Raw genomic sequence first — 13455 nt, forward strand, 5'->3', positions numbered from 1 at the left:
TAACGCACAGCCACTGTTGAAGCACTAAGCCTCCATAAGACCCGCAGCGTGGTTTGCTTCCATGGGGAAAGCAACATGCAAATTGGAAAATTCTTCAGAAAAGCACAAGCCACTCCCACCTCCCCTCAGAATGGAAGTTGAGCCACCACCATTACCTAAACAGGCCATAGGGCCCGTAATGCCTAGGGAACCCCAGGTGGAGGCAGCCATAGCCTGTCCCTCTACCTGCAGGCACGAGGTGGCTGAGGCGTTTATTGTGGCGGGCAGGGTGGCTTCACAAGGACTGGTTCCTAAGAAGAACAGAGGGCCCAGTCATGACTGGCAAAGGCTTGAATATCCACAGGGGACTGCAGAAATGGATATTCACAGTGTCATATGCAGGGCACAGAGGGACCAAGAATCCCTATCTGAAGAGGAAGGCTCCCAGCTCCAGCCTGCCTTAGTTAGATACAATTTTCTCTACAACGTCTGCTCCTGAGGACTTCACAGGCTTTATTGAGACACCTGTGTCTCACCAAGCACTACAGGAGGCTAGGGGAGAAGTGTCTAACCTGTCCTCCTCTTCGCATCCAGCATCCCAAATACAGGGGGGGTGCACAACCCACATTGTTCTCATGGTTAGCCTCTTCAGTTGCAACTGTCAGTGCACATGCTGCAACAATTAAAGGAACAACTGAGGGATTCCCTACTAACGGATCTTGCTAGGGATCTTTCTGCATCAGGAGTTCCGGCACGACAGCCTTCACAGGACACTACCATAGCAGCACCCACTCTGCCATCTTCAACATCGCAAAGGGTACAGGGCCGGGCTGCTGTCGGCTCCCCTTCACACATGAGCCATCCACAGGGCAGTGCTTCACCTGACCCTCTCAGGGCAGACATATTCACCTGCCAAATGAGGCAACTGTTGACCCTGACAATGAGTTGATTGTCCTCAATGAGGGAGAATGGAGTGGAGATTCGGAGTCTGAGGAGGTAGTAACCAATAGGATTTCCAGGAGGCTCATTTCCTTCCACTCCTGTGCAAGGCAATGGAAGCTCTCAGCCTAAATTCCCCGGAAGATCCCCCAGCTCCCGCAGCATCCAGAATTTCGGCGGCGTGTTCAGGCCCGAAACCCAAGTCAAAGGTGCTAAAACTTCCATCACTACTTCCTAAAGTGATCAAGTCTGAATTTAATGTCCCACTGCAGTTCAAGAAATCTGTAGCAACTGCCAACAAATACTATACGTTGGAACAGCACATCATGGACCAACTCAAGGTCCCGCTAATAGATGCTCCCATCGTCAATTTATTAAATCCATCCTTGAACCTGAAAGATTCGGATGCCCACCTCAAGGATGCATCAGAACACAAGCTGGATTTAGATCTTAGGAGAAGTCATGAGGCAAGTGCACTCTCCATCAGAGCTGCAGCAGCCTCCTCGGTCTTCGCAGGAGCGTCCCTGCTATGGCTGGAGGACCTATTAGACGGCCCACAGCAGGACCTGGCTCAAACCCGGAAGTCTCTTCTAACAATTTTGAGAGCAGTGACCTTTATGTCAGATGCATCCATGGACACCATGCAGTTTCTGGCAAGGTCATTAGCAGCAAGTGTTTTCACTTGAAGGACCTTGTGGTCGCGACATTGGGAGGCAGATACTGCAGCCCGCTCTAATCTCACATCTGAGTCTTATGTGGGTGGCAAACTATTTGGTGACGACGCCCTAACTGGAGTCAAAGGAAAAGAAGAAAACAATGCCTTCTGCCAAGAAATGTGATGCTAAGAAATTCTTTATGAGACCTTTCCATCCTTATTTGCCCTCTCAGTCCTTTCGAGGTTCCAGGGCATTTGGAAGAGCAAGGGATACCCATGCCAGCCGTCCCTCCTGGAATAGGCAACATTCCCAGTCTAAAGGCCAACAACCTTTCCCCAACAGATCAGGTTTTGGATCCCAGTCTCGAGGGAACAAGCATCAATTCTGATGCCAGGGCCCCACAGGTTGAAGGACACCTTCAACACTTTGCCCACCGCTGGAGGGAAACGTCTTCAGACCAATGGGTACTACACACTCTCCGATATGGACTGAGACTGGAATTCATCTCCCTTCCTCCATCCAACTTCATCCCCTTCCCTCTCTCAACGTCTCCAGACAAACGGGAAAGGACCCTACAAGCAATCGCTCACCTCTTGCAGATTGCAGCAATAGAACCTGTCCCAATAAGCGAGAGGTTTTCAAGAAACTACTCTATATTCTTCACCGTCGCGAAAAAAGACAGATCTTTCAGGGCAGTACTCAGTTTGAAGAACTTAAATCAGTTCATAAAATACTGCAGGTTCCACACAGAGACCTTGCTGTCAATCAAGGAGGCATTGAGAAAGGGAGATTTCCTCTCATCCATCGATCTGAAGGAAGCCTATCTACATGTCCCTGTTTTTCTGCCTCACAGAAGTGGGGCAGTGGGGGAGAATCATTTCCAGTTCAGGGCCATGCCCTTTGGTCTGGCGTCTATCCCCAGGGTACTCATGAAGATCGTGGTTGCTCTGGTGGCACACCTAAGGACGCAAGAGGTCCATGTCTTTCCTTACCTAGTCAACTTTCTGCTGTGGTCTCCTTCCCTCCACAAGGCTTGGGAAGATCTGCACATCACCCTTGCATGCCTCAAGGACCATGGCTTCCTTGTCAACCAAGCCAAGAGCCAGCTTTTTCCAGCACGTTGCATAATACATTAGGAGGCCACCATAGACTCGCAGCAGGGACTCATAGTGTTGGCACAGGACAGAGTGGACAAGATAATTACAGCTGTCACACAGCTCCTATCTTCACCATTGGTGGATCTTATGCATCTGGCAGGTGTCTTGGGGCTGATGGTCTCAACCTACCAAACTACCCCATGGACCCGTCACCACTCCCGACCACTCCAGTGGGCACTTCTACCTTTTCAGAGTGACATTGTGGCCAGGCGTCACCAGAAGGTGGCACTACCACCAGCTGTCTATCACTCTCTCCTATGGTGGACTCACGAACCAAACCTACTCAAGGGAGTGCCATTCCAGGACCCCTCATGGACCCTGATCACCTCATATGCCAGCCTGACCGGCTGTGGAGCCATTTGCGATGGCCAAATGATACAAGGGACATGGTCACAACAGGAGTCGGCACTTCCAATCAATCTCCTGGAACTCCGTGCAGTTCGGCTGGCCTTGGGGCACTTCGTGAACAGCAGAAGTTAGGGGTAGTGCTGGTCAGGACAGACAACATATCAGCCAAATGTCATTTGAATCGTCAGGGAGGCACACGCTCCCCACAACTACAGAAGGAAGCTTCTTTACTATTTCAGTGGGCAGAGACGCATGTGGACTCGATCCTTGTGGAATATCTCAAGGGGGAGGACAACTGCCAAGTGGATTGGCTCAGCAGACAGAAGCTACATCAGGGAGAATGGAAGCTTCACCCAATGATCTTCCAGGAAATCGTGAGACACTTTGGCAGAGTCGATGTGGACCTATTCGCCACCCACCTCAACCACCAGGTAAAGAGATTTTTCTCCAGATACCTGACACCAGAGGAGGAAGGCATAGATGCTCTGATGTCCCAGTGGCCTCAATGACAACTCTACGCCTTCCCACCAATTCCGATCATACCCAGGGTACTTCAAAAGATCCGGGCCGAAAGGGCAACAGTTCTACTAATAGCTCCTTGGTGGGCCAGGAGGTCCTGGTTCCCCGAACTCCTCGATCTGTCGATCGATCTCCCATGGCAAATTCCCCTCAGGGAAGACCTGTTGTCACAGGGACAGCTTCTTCACCCAGACCCGGGATGACTAGCATTTCATGTCTGGAAATAAAAACGCAGCATTACAGCTCAAGTGGTGGAAACTATGATGGCCTCAAGACGCCCTTCCACAATTAGAATATATGAGACTACATGGAAAGCCTTCTCAGCGTGGTCCCAAAAGAAGGGTCTGATCCCAAGGAAAGCAGGTATCAACGAGATCCTCTGCTTCCTGCAAGATGGCTTATCCTTAGGCCAAACACTCTCAGACGTCAGGCTTCAGCCCTTTCAGCAGTTCTGTCCACATCTCCTGAGAAACCACTTGGATCTCACCCGTTACTCAAGCTCTTTCTTTGTGGGGCAATGGCATCGGCACCTCCTATGATCCATCATTGCCCAACTTGGGACCTACACAAGGTGTTAATAGCCCTACAGAAGCCCCTGTTTGAACCCCTAAGTCAAATTTCTCTACGTCTCCTATAAGGTGTTGTTTCTTGTGGCTATTACTTCAGCATGTAGAGTGTCTGAGCTGAATGCCCTGTCTGTAGATAGGAATTTCTGTGTATTTCATAAGGATAGAGTGGTTCTATGTACTGTCCCTTCCTTTCGTCCTAAAGTACTGTCTTCCTTTCACTGTCAGCAAGAGCTAGTGCTGCCTTCTTTTTGTCCTAACCCTGTCCACCTCACAGAGAAAGCTTGGCATTTGCTGGATGTGCGAAGAGCCCTGAAAGTATACATCTCTAAAACAAAACACCTGCATCAGACAGATAGTTTATTAGTGTCCTTTCACCCAGTGTCATTAGGGAAGAAAGTGTCTTCATCCACGCGTGCTAGGTAGATCAAGGCATGAGTTCCAGTTCGGAAAAAGGGTGGGGTAAAAATAAAGTTTCAATCAATGTATCACACTGGCCTACGTCTCACTAAAGTTAGCCCAGCCAGCTAGGATAATGGCACACTCAACAAGGGCAGCAGCCACATCAGCGGCATTTTCACGCCATGCATCACTCATAGAGATTTGTAGAGCTGCTACTTGGGCCACACCCAATACGTTTATTAAGCACTATAAGATTAACACATATGCCTCAGCAGAGACAGCCTTTGGGAGGAGAGTGCTACAGCACGTCCTCCCAGACCACTAGTATACTCAGCCCAGCGATATTCCCACCCTACATGGGTCAGCTTTGGTATGTCCCACCTGAGATCAGCTTTTCCATGCACAGGAGAAGACATTTGGTCTTACTATAAAACTGTTTTCTCTGTGCATGTCAAAAGCTGATCTCAGGGCCACTCCCTAGGAGAGCTGGGCTGCCATCACTGTATTTCATCTTAGGCCTACAGCAGAGAGCGGATGACTGCTGTTGTCTACTGTTTCGTTTCTGTGTTTTCTATTCTTTTTCTACATGTTGGTCGGCTTGTTATCAACAACTGAAGTAAGGAGCTGCACAGAGGAGGAAGTCTTCGTAAAAGAAAAAAAATCTATTAGCACTCTTCTGCCCTCAACCGATAGGTGGAGCTAGTTACCCACCTGAGATCAGCTTTTGACATCCACAGAGAAAACCCTTTTATGGTAAGACCAAATGTCTTTTCTAAATACTGTTACTCTATACTGCCAGTGAGTACCTCAGGCAAACAACCAAAGATCCTGAGACAGCTAGATAGGATTTTCCCATCCAGCAAAAGAAAGGCAGAGAGGAAGACAGCTATGTAGTAAATGCTGTATGATTATCTTCCATTCTTCCATCCTTTCTCAGAAGGTCTGTTGTAGCTTTGACGCTATTGGAGCAATGCTGCTATAGCCTTGGGGGAAGAGCGTCCACACTGGCCCTCAACAATCGTACCCTACTGCCTTTCCAGATGTGTGTACACTCTGAGAAGGCCTCAGAACCCCCTGCGGGTAACCTTAAAGCCTCTTCAGTCTGGCTTTTCTTTTGCAAATACTTTATTCACATGTATGTATGATAAAGGACAAGCACAAGAACCACTGTACTTTGCATTGCATAGTTGGTTTTGCATGGTTGAACATTTCCAGGGTTACTGGGATAGCTAAGCTAATCATTGGTCAGACTACTTCACATGACCTTTGCCTTAGTTTAAAATATCAATAAACATATGTATCCTTTACCCTTCATAAAACAAAATAGTTAAAATAGTTTTGTTTGTTTAACTTAAAGATGAACTCACAGGCATCCTTAAAAAACTCTCACTGGAGAAGTATCAGCCTATTTTCGAAGAGCAGGAGGTAAAGTTTTGTATATTCTTTTTCTTCGTTCTTTTTCTTAATTTTTACTTTGAGGTTTGTTGAAACTTGAATTGTGTACAGTCATTAGGTCATGGAGGTCACTAAGTAAAGTTCTTTACAGCTTTTATCATCAGGCTTTTCAGAAACAATCAGTTTAAAATGAAACACTGAATAAGACAATGCAAGACAATATTTCTGCTTATTTATTTAACAGAGTACTTATATCTTACTTATAGCCCTGAGAACCTCTCAAAACAGCTTAGAAAAGAATCTCAAAATGAAATCACTCTCAAATTTGCTAAAGGACAAAAATCACATTGTGAGTAACCATATAGAACCAGAATTATTCAGACTTGTCTTAGTTGTTTGCTGGTGTCATACCAGGCAGCAGCTTCCACCAAAATCCTCTGGGCATGGAAGTGGGGCTGAGCAATCAGATATGTGATTATGTTGTTCCTGTCTTGCCCTTTTCACATTTTTTTCCTCAAAAGGAATACATTAGATCAGGGTGGTCAACTGCAGTTCCATAAATGGGCCTGATTTGCATGTCACATTAAGCCATAATTAAAATAAACTATGGTTTAATGTAAATGAGCATTCCAGTGCACGCTGCTGAAATCATGGGCACTACACTCCCGGCTCCTTCTGCTGCCATGTCACCAGGAAACTAGTCACGGTCTGGCTTATGTCATCTGAATCCAGATTCTCCAAACAAACTATGAGTGGAAGCTAAGGTTTGTTCTTGGCTTACTGCTCATTATTTGTTTGGGGGAAGCAAACCATGAGCCTGAATTTAGACAACATGCTACACCATGGCTTGTTTCCTAGCAGCAGTATTGGGGAGTTGTGAAGCACCCATGATTTCAGCAGTGTACACCAGCATGTTGCTTCTTCATGTTAAACCATAACATATTTTAACTTTGGTTTAATGTGATATTTAATGTGTCATGGGATCTATGTTTGTGCAGAGCTAGATCCAGAACATGCTAGAGCTTTACACAGAGATCTGGCATCCTCTTCTTTCAAGTGTATCAGATGGAGCAGGGCAAGTGCCTTCCTGCTTACTTCTGTTCTCACTGTTGTGTTAACAGCTAGCAGAATACTTTTTCCACTGCTTTAGTAACAAAAACAAGCCACCCAGTATTTCTGGTCCAGCTGTCTTTGGTAATGCTGCAGTTTTACTACATAGCAAAGGAGATGGCTTTTCTAAGGCAAGTGTCTCTTCAAAACTTACATGGAGAATTTGACTGATGTGCTTGAGGTAGGTCTGTTGAATGTAGTGATATTTCATGACCATAAAGGAGGAATATATACAATTTTTTCCAGGTCAGTGCCCCCAAAATGTAAGTACAAAAGCTTTGCACATAAGTTGCTTTCTGCCTTTGAGCTCAGTTAGAATAACAATTTAGTGTTCAACAAAGCATATTCCACTGCAACATAAACCTTTTAAAATCACTTTAAAAAACAGTTGGGTTTTGTTATTTTATCAGCTGCTATAATTGTGATATCTTTTCATGCAATTTTGGAAACCAGTCAAAAATAGAAACTGTTCTCTAACTCTTTCAAAGAGCCACAGGTGTGCAATGACATTTAAACACTCTATTAATGTAACTTTTAAATATGTTTTCCTGATTTTTAAGGGTCTGGTTACAAAAGGCAGAAATGTATCAACTTTAGGAACTTAAGAAGCTGCCTTGTATTAAGTCAGACCATAAGTTCATCTAGCTCAGTATTGTCTACACTGCCTGGCAGTAGCTCTCCAGGAGTTCCAACAGGGTCCTGTCTCAGCCGTAAATGGAGATTCCAGGGATTGAACCAGGGATCTTCTACATGGAAAGCAGCTGCTCCAACACTAAGCTGTGCTTCTTCCTCATATGTCTGACCTTGTATGTGTTTGAGCAAGCTTAGGACTCATACAAGTTAAAGCATAGGTAATAATAGTGATATAACATTTTAGAGAACTTAATGCACATTCTCTATGTGATCCCTATAACATCCCTGTAAGGGAGAACAGGGTTGTTATCTCCAACTGAAGCTGAGAATGACTTGCATGAGGCCATCTACTGAATGAATAGCAGAAACAAGTTTTGTACCAGGGATTTCCTTAGCTCCTTCACTATTAGCAGTAACAGTTGCTCAGACTGTGAAAAGGAATGAAAGTTACCAAGTTATGGGGACTTCAGACTTGTTGGAGCTAAATTGGAGGGAACAGGGTAAATGCTCCCTTTCACTTAACTCAGTGACTCCTTCATAAATTTAGAAGAAAGAAAATATATTTATGGATTTCTGTTCCTCAGGTGGATATGGAAGCTTTTCTCACCCTTACGGATGGAGATTTGAAGGAACTGGGAATTAAAACTGATGGTTCTAGACAACAAATTCTGGCAGCTATTTCTGAGCTGAATGCAGGAAAGGTATTTCATAATATCTTATTTATTTATTTTATTTATTTATTTTATTTATTAAATTTTTATACCGCCCCACTAGCGTAGCTCTCTGGGCGGTGAACAACAAGCAATATAAATATATACAATAAAATCCACTAATACATACAGCAAAGTACAGAGAATGACAGATCTAAAAACAATTACAACACACTTTAATACTGAATTAAGTTAGATTAAAAGCCCTGGAAAAGAGGAAGGTTTTACCCTGGCGCCGAAAAGACAGCAGCGTCGGCACCAAGCACACCTCATCTTACGCTTTAGAAGCAAATATTCAGTGCTGTTTTTCTTTGCTTTTAAGAATTACATTTAAAAACCTGATGAAGAGAGAGTGCTCCGTTAAAACTATGTTGGCTTAAGTACTCCACAGGTCTTTCCCTGAGACACTGAAGAGCTTTGACCTTTTTGGCTGGCTTCACAACTCTCCTGTCCCCAGCGATGGGACCCTTATTGTCAGCAATTTGTAGATTACAGGGGTTGGCTTGGTCTATTAGAAACCGAGATTTGGAACTTCTGGCACCTTTCGTTCCAGCTACAGCATGGAAACCCCCTGTTGCAAGGGCTCATCCCATAGTGTGGCTGCAATGTGTCAAGATTTATCACCATGTGGCCAAAAGCAATTGCACAAGTTCTTGCCGGTTAACAGCTTGTTACGCTATCCTATTAACATGGTTTTGGCCTTGCTAAATGGGTTGCTATTGTTGTTTAGAGTTTTATGTCAACCTTCCTCCCAAACAAGCCCAGGGCGGCAAACAGCAAAAACATTACAGAGCATTGAAAAAAACCAGTGCATTTCAGCTGTCAAGTGCTGAGATGAACAGGAATATTTTAAAATTCCACCAAAATGTTAATAAAGAGAGCAGCATTTCACCAGGGGGAGATGCACCTGTCAGAGAGAGATCTCCAGTGGACTGTGGTTAGCTTTGTGGGTCACAAAGTTGTACAGCGCTGAGCCAGAGTGCAATGTGCCAGAAGAAGACTGGAGTGAACAAGGTTATTGCATTGGCACCATAACCAGCAAAACTAACACCCCTTTCTTGGCATTATGGAGGCATACATTCCTAAAGAATCAAGCTGAAGCATGTTTCTCTCACTAATGATTATATTAATAGATTTAAACGTGTACTGTGCTTCTGTTTCTTGTTCTGTAGGGCCGAGAGAGAAAGATTTTACAGGAGACCATACACAACTTCCACTCTTCCTTTGAAAGCAGTGTTAGCAACACCAGCCCTGGAAAACCTCAGTGTAAGTATAGGATTATTTTTAATCTACTATATATTTTGGAAAGTTGTTTGCTATGGATTTGGACACCTCTTAAGATATCATAACCAAATTTTGCATGATAGTTCCTGAGATTAAGGAGCACTTTTTTGTCTGTTTGGATTCAATTGGACACCATTTTCAATCAAGATAGTAGACTGAACCTTTCAAAACTGCACTAATTTTAACCACCGATTTCAAAACTGCACTAATTTTTTTTTGTTTCTCAGAATTCCTATGCAACTCGGTATGAGTCTGGTGGTAACTAATGAGAGACCTCACTCTTCCCTGGCCGTTGAAACTGGGACTAGAGCTGGAGCTGTGTTTAAATATGAAATATATAACTGTATCCAGAATGTGAAGACCAAATTTCATCCCAATATCCCATCTTCAAAGGAGATTGTGCATTGAGTTGGGTTCTACATATTTGTAGAATACAGTTGAAAACAGTTCTGGTGATCAGGTTGGGGGGCTGTCTTTGAAATGATGTGAATGTGCAGACCATATTTCACTCTGATAATTCAGTCTTCAAAGGTGGTATTAATTGCATTATGTTTTATTTATTTCCTGGCTCCCTTGAAAATGGGTGTGTGTGTGTCAAGATGGTATTCTAAATTGAATGGAAGAATTGTGGCCTGAACATGTGTATCAAATGTCATTAAAGTTTATCAGGGTATAACACAGTTGTCTCATTCCAAATAATTTGGCAAATGGAATGCTAAGTGGGCCACTATTTAAGCCAAAGACTTCATTTTTCTTGGGCAGTCATTACCACTCATGTATCTAGGATGTTTCTTCATGTAAAAAGTTCTTTGTATGAACAAAGCATTTTTTGTACTGGAAAAAATTACCATAAACCACACGGTAGCCACTTAAACACTTTATTTTGAGATAGCTTTCATGTGGAAGGGCAGTAATCTGTAACGTGGAGGGCAGTAATCTGTAGTCTCTAGCCACACAGTAAACCCAGGATTATGGATACACACTCTTGCAGCCAGTCAGAAATATAAAGGAGCAGCAGCTGTGGTAAAATTGTGCTTACATGCACAATAGCTGCAGACAACACTCCTAATACAGTTACAGCTGTTGTCTTCCACTCATCGTAACATGCAAAAGACTCCTTAATGTGCTTGAGGACTCAGTAAGGGTTTGAACTTGGACCTCCCATGTCCATTGCTGATCATCCTGTCCACTGGACCAAACAGGAATGTGTTCTAAACTGCTTAGATAAGGTTTTTAAAAATCAGAACAAAGTACAATGCAGGTAAGTAACTCTAAGTTAAAGGAATCTCAATTTAAAAATGAAATGGCCTGCCTTCAAGTCGATCCCAACTTATGGCGACCCTATGAACAGGGTTTTCATGGTAAGCGGTATTCAGAGGGGGTTTACCATTGCCTTCCTCTGAGGCTGAGAGGCTTTTGAAATAAAAAGGGCAGTTTGCTCATTCAAATTTGAGACAGAAATGAATTGTAAATCATGCACCTCCATCTGATCCATGTTTATTCAAATGCAAATCCCAATGATTTCAAGAGAACTTACCCAAGTAAATGTGCATAAAATTGCAGCTTGAATGTTACAAGACATTCTGGCAATGTTGTTCATAGCCTTTTATAGCACCCATTATGTGTTTATACTGGTTCTAAAAATAGGAAAAGACTCTTCCCTGGGTCCAGGTGCCTCCTGTCTTTCCAGAGAAGTAAATATTTCAAGTACAAATTCTTGATACATTTTCTTTCCTAGGCTTAATGTTAGCAACCATGTGAGGGGATTTAAAACATTTACTACTAGGTGCCATGGCTGCTCTGTCTCCTGATTCAGCAGCAAAATTAAAGAAACAGGGAATCTCTGCCATTCCTGCTTACAGCACCTCAGGAAAGTGAGGAGGATAATGAACCCTGATTCCATCTTCTCCCTTTTTATTAGACAGGTTTCTTATTGTCAATGCTTATGAGCAAAGTAAAGACATGCTTTAAATTGCCCTATCACTTTATGTGTTTGTTGTTATGTGCCTTCAAGTCGATTACGACTTACGGAAACCCTATGAATCAGTGACCTCCAATAGCATCTGTCATGAACCACCCTGTTCAGATCAATCCATCTCTTGTTTGGCCTTCCTCTTTTTCTCCTCCCTTCTGTTTTCCCCAGCATTATTGTCTTTCCTAGTGAATCATGTCTTCTCATTTAGCTTCAAGTGATAATACTGGTTTAATGTGTTCTAACACCCAATTATTTGTCTTTTTCAGTCCATGATATGCGCAAAGCTCTCCTCCAACACAACATTTCAAATGAGTTGGTTTTCCGTTATCCACTTTTTTCACTGTCCAACTTTCACATCCATACATAGAGATCAGGAATACCATGGTCTGAATGATCCTGACTTTAGTGTTAAGTGATACATCTTTTCATTTGAGGACCTTTTCTAGTTCTTTCATAGCTGCCCTCCCCAGTCCTAGCCTTCTTCTGATTTCTTGGCTATTGTCTCCATTTTGGTTAATGACTGTGCCAAGGTACTGTACTGATAATCCCTGACAAGTTCAATGTCCTCGTTGTCAACTTTAAAGTTACCTAAATCTTCTGTTGTCATTACTTTAGTCTTCTTGACGTTCAGCTGTAGTCCTGCTTTTGTGCTTTCCTCTTTAACTTTCATCAGCTTTCATTTCAAATCATTACTGGTTTCTGCTAAGAGTATGGTATCGTCTGCATATCTTAAATTATTGATATTTCTCCCTCCAATTTTTACACCTCCTTCATCTTGGTCCAATCCCGCTTTCCATATGACACATTCTGCATATAAATTAAACAAATAGGGTGAAAAAATACACCCCTGTCTCACACCCTTTATGTATAGTACAAAACTTTACTTTATGTATTTACTTTATATATATTTAATTTATATTTAATTTACTTTATGTATAGTACAACAAAATAAATAATGATAAATGCCTTTCTGTTTGTAGCACCTGGATGCTGGGTGAGACCACAAGAACCTTCTACCAAGAGATAGCTTTTGAACCAAGATGCCCCACTGTCTTGAAGTCTGGAGCTTAGATAATTGAATCTACGTGTCCTGAATAAAAAGTGTCAAGTATACCTTTACAGCAAGATCTTGTTACAGAATGTGCAGGAAAGTTGAAGTGTTAACAACATTATATCCCTCATTCTGCAATGTAGAGGGCTTTAATTAAGTTGTTCATGGAGCTGAAACTAAATATACAACATTTAGGTAGTTTAATATTTTGAAGGTTGTGGAAGACGGTTTTAGAGTGAACAATAGTACAAGAAGAATGAAAATCTCAACAGAACCTGGTATAGCCAAGAAACAGAGCACTTAGGAAAGAGCCACCGAAGTATCGGCAACTCACTGGAGTAACACATGAATTGATTGTGCATATTATGAAAATCAACAAATGGAGGCATCTAAATTTTTAAAAAACTTCAGTGGTTTTGTGAGGAGTCAAGTGCACTGAGGCCTGTTATGCCCAGGCATGTTGTTTGTTAAGCAGCAAACACAATTTGTATTGATGAACATTCAAATAACATGTTTCTAACTAAAGAAAACCTGTAACCTGTCTATGGTGTTCATGCCTAGGAAGTCATTGTTTGATGGTGCTGAGCTTGCATGTACACAATCACGGTTTCAACATAAGTATTGTAAACAAAGTATAGGGACCAAAGCAACATGAAGCTTGAATGCTGCTCTAAAATGGTGCCATAATGATAATGTTGCGTATTTATTGAATTCCAGTGATATAACTTTGT

At 42.8% G+C, this 13455-nt stretch overlaps 1 protein-coding gene across 3 annotated transcripts in view; it reads left to right on the forward strand.

The window, feature by feature from the left end:
• The window catches only part of ANKS6 (ankyrin repeat and sterile alpha motif domain containing 6), a 46891-nt gene extending 33637 nt beyond the window's left edge, over positions 1 to 13254 (forward strand). Inside the window, exons 13-16 of one of the 3 annotated variants that reach the window (XM_061589037.1) lie at positions 5924 to 5991; positions 8289 to 8405; positions 9587 to 9680; positions 12654 to 13254. In XM_061589037.1, coding sequence (XP_061445021.1) covers positions 5924 to 5991; positions 8289 to 8405; positions 9587 to 9680; positions 12654 to 12700 — 326 coding nt within the window. In that variant the 3' untranslated portion in view covers positions 12701 to 13254. Of the gene's footprint in view, positions 1 to 5183; positions 5337 to 5923; positions 5992 to 8288; positions 8406 to 9586; positions 9681 to 9925; positions 12618 to 12653 lie in introns of those variants that run through there. The other 2 variants (XM_061589048.1, XM_061589057.1) reach the window with 2 other exon arrangements.
• The last annotated feature ends 201 nt before the right edge of the window (positions 13255 to 13455 follow it).

This window comes from Rhineura floridana, chromosome 1 (assembly GCF_030035675.1).
Source record: "Rhineura floridana isolate rRhiFlo1 chromosome 1, rRhiFlo1.hap2, whole genome shotgun sequence".
In the NCBI taxonomy this organism is placed as follows: domain Eukaryota; kingdom Metazoa; phylum Chordata; class Lepidosauria; order Squamata; family Rhineuridae; genus Rhineura; species Rhineura floridana.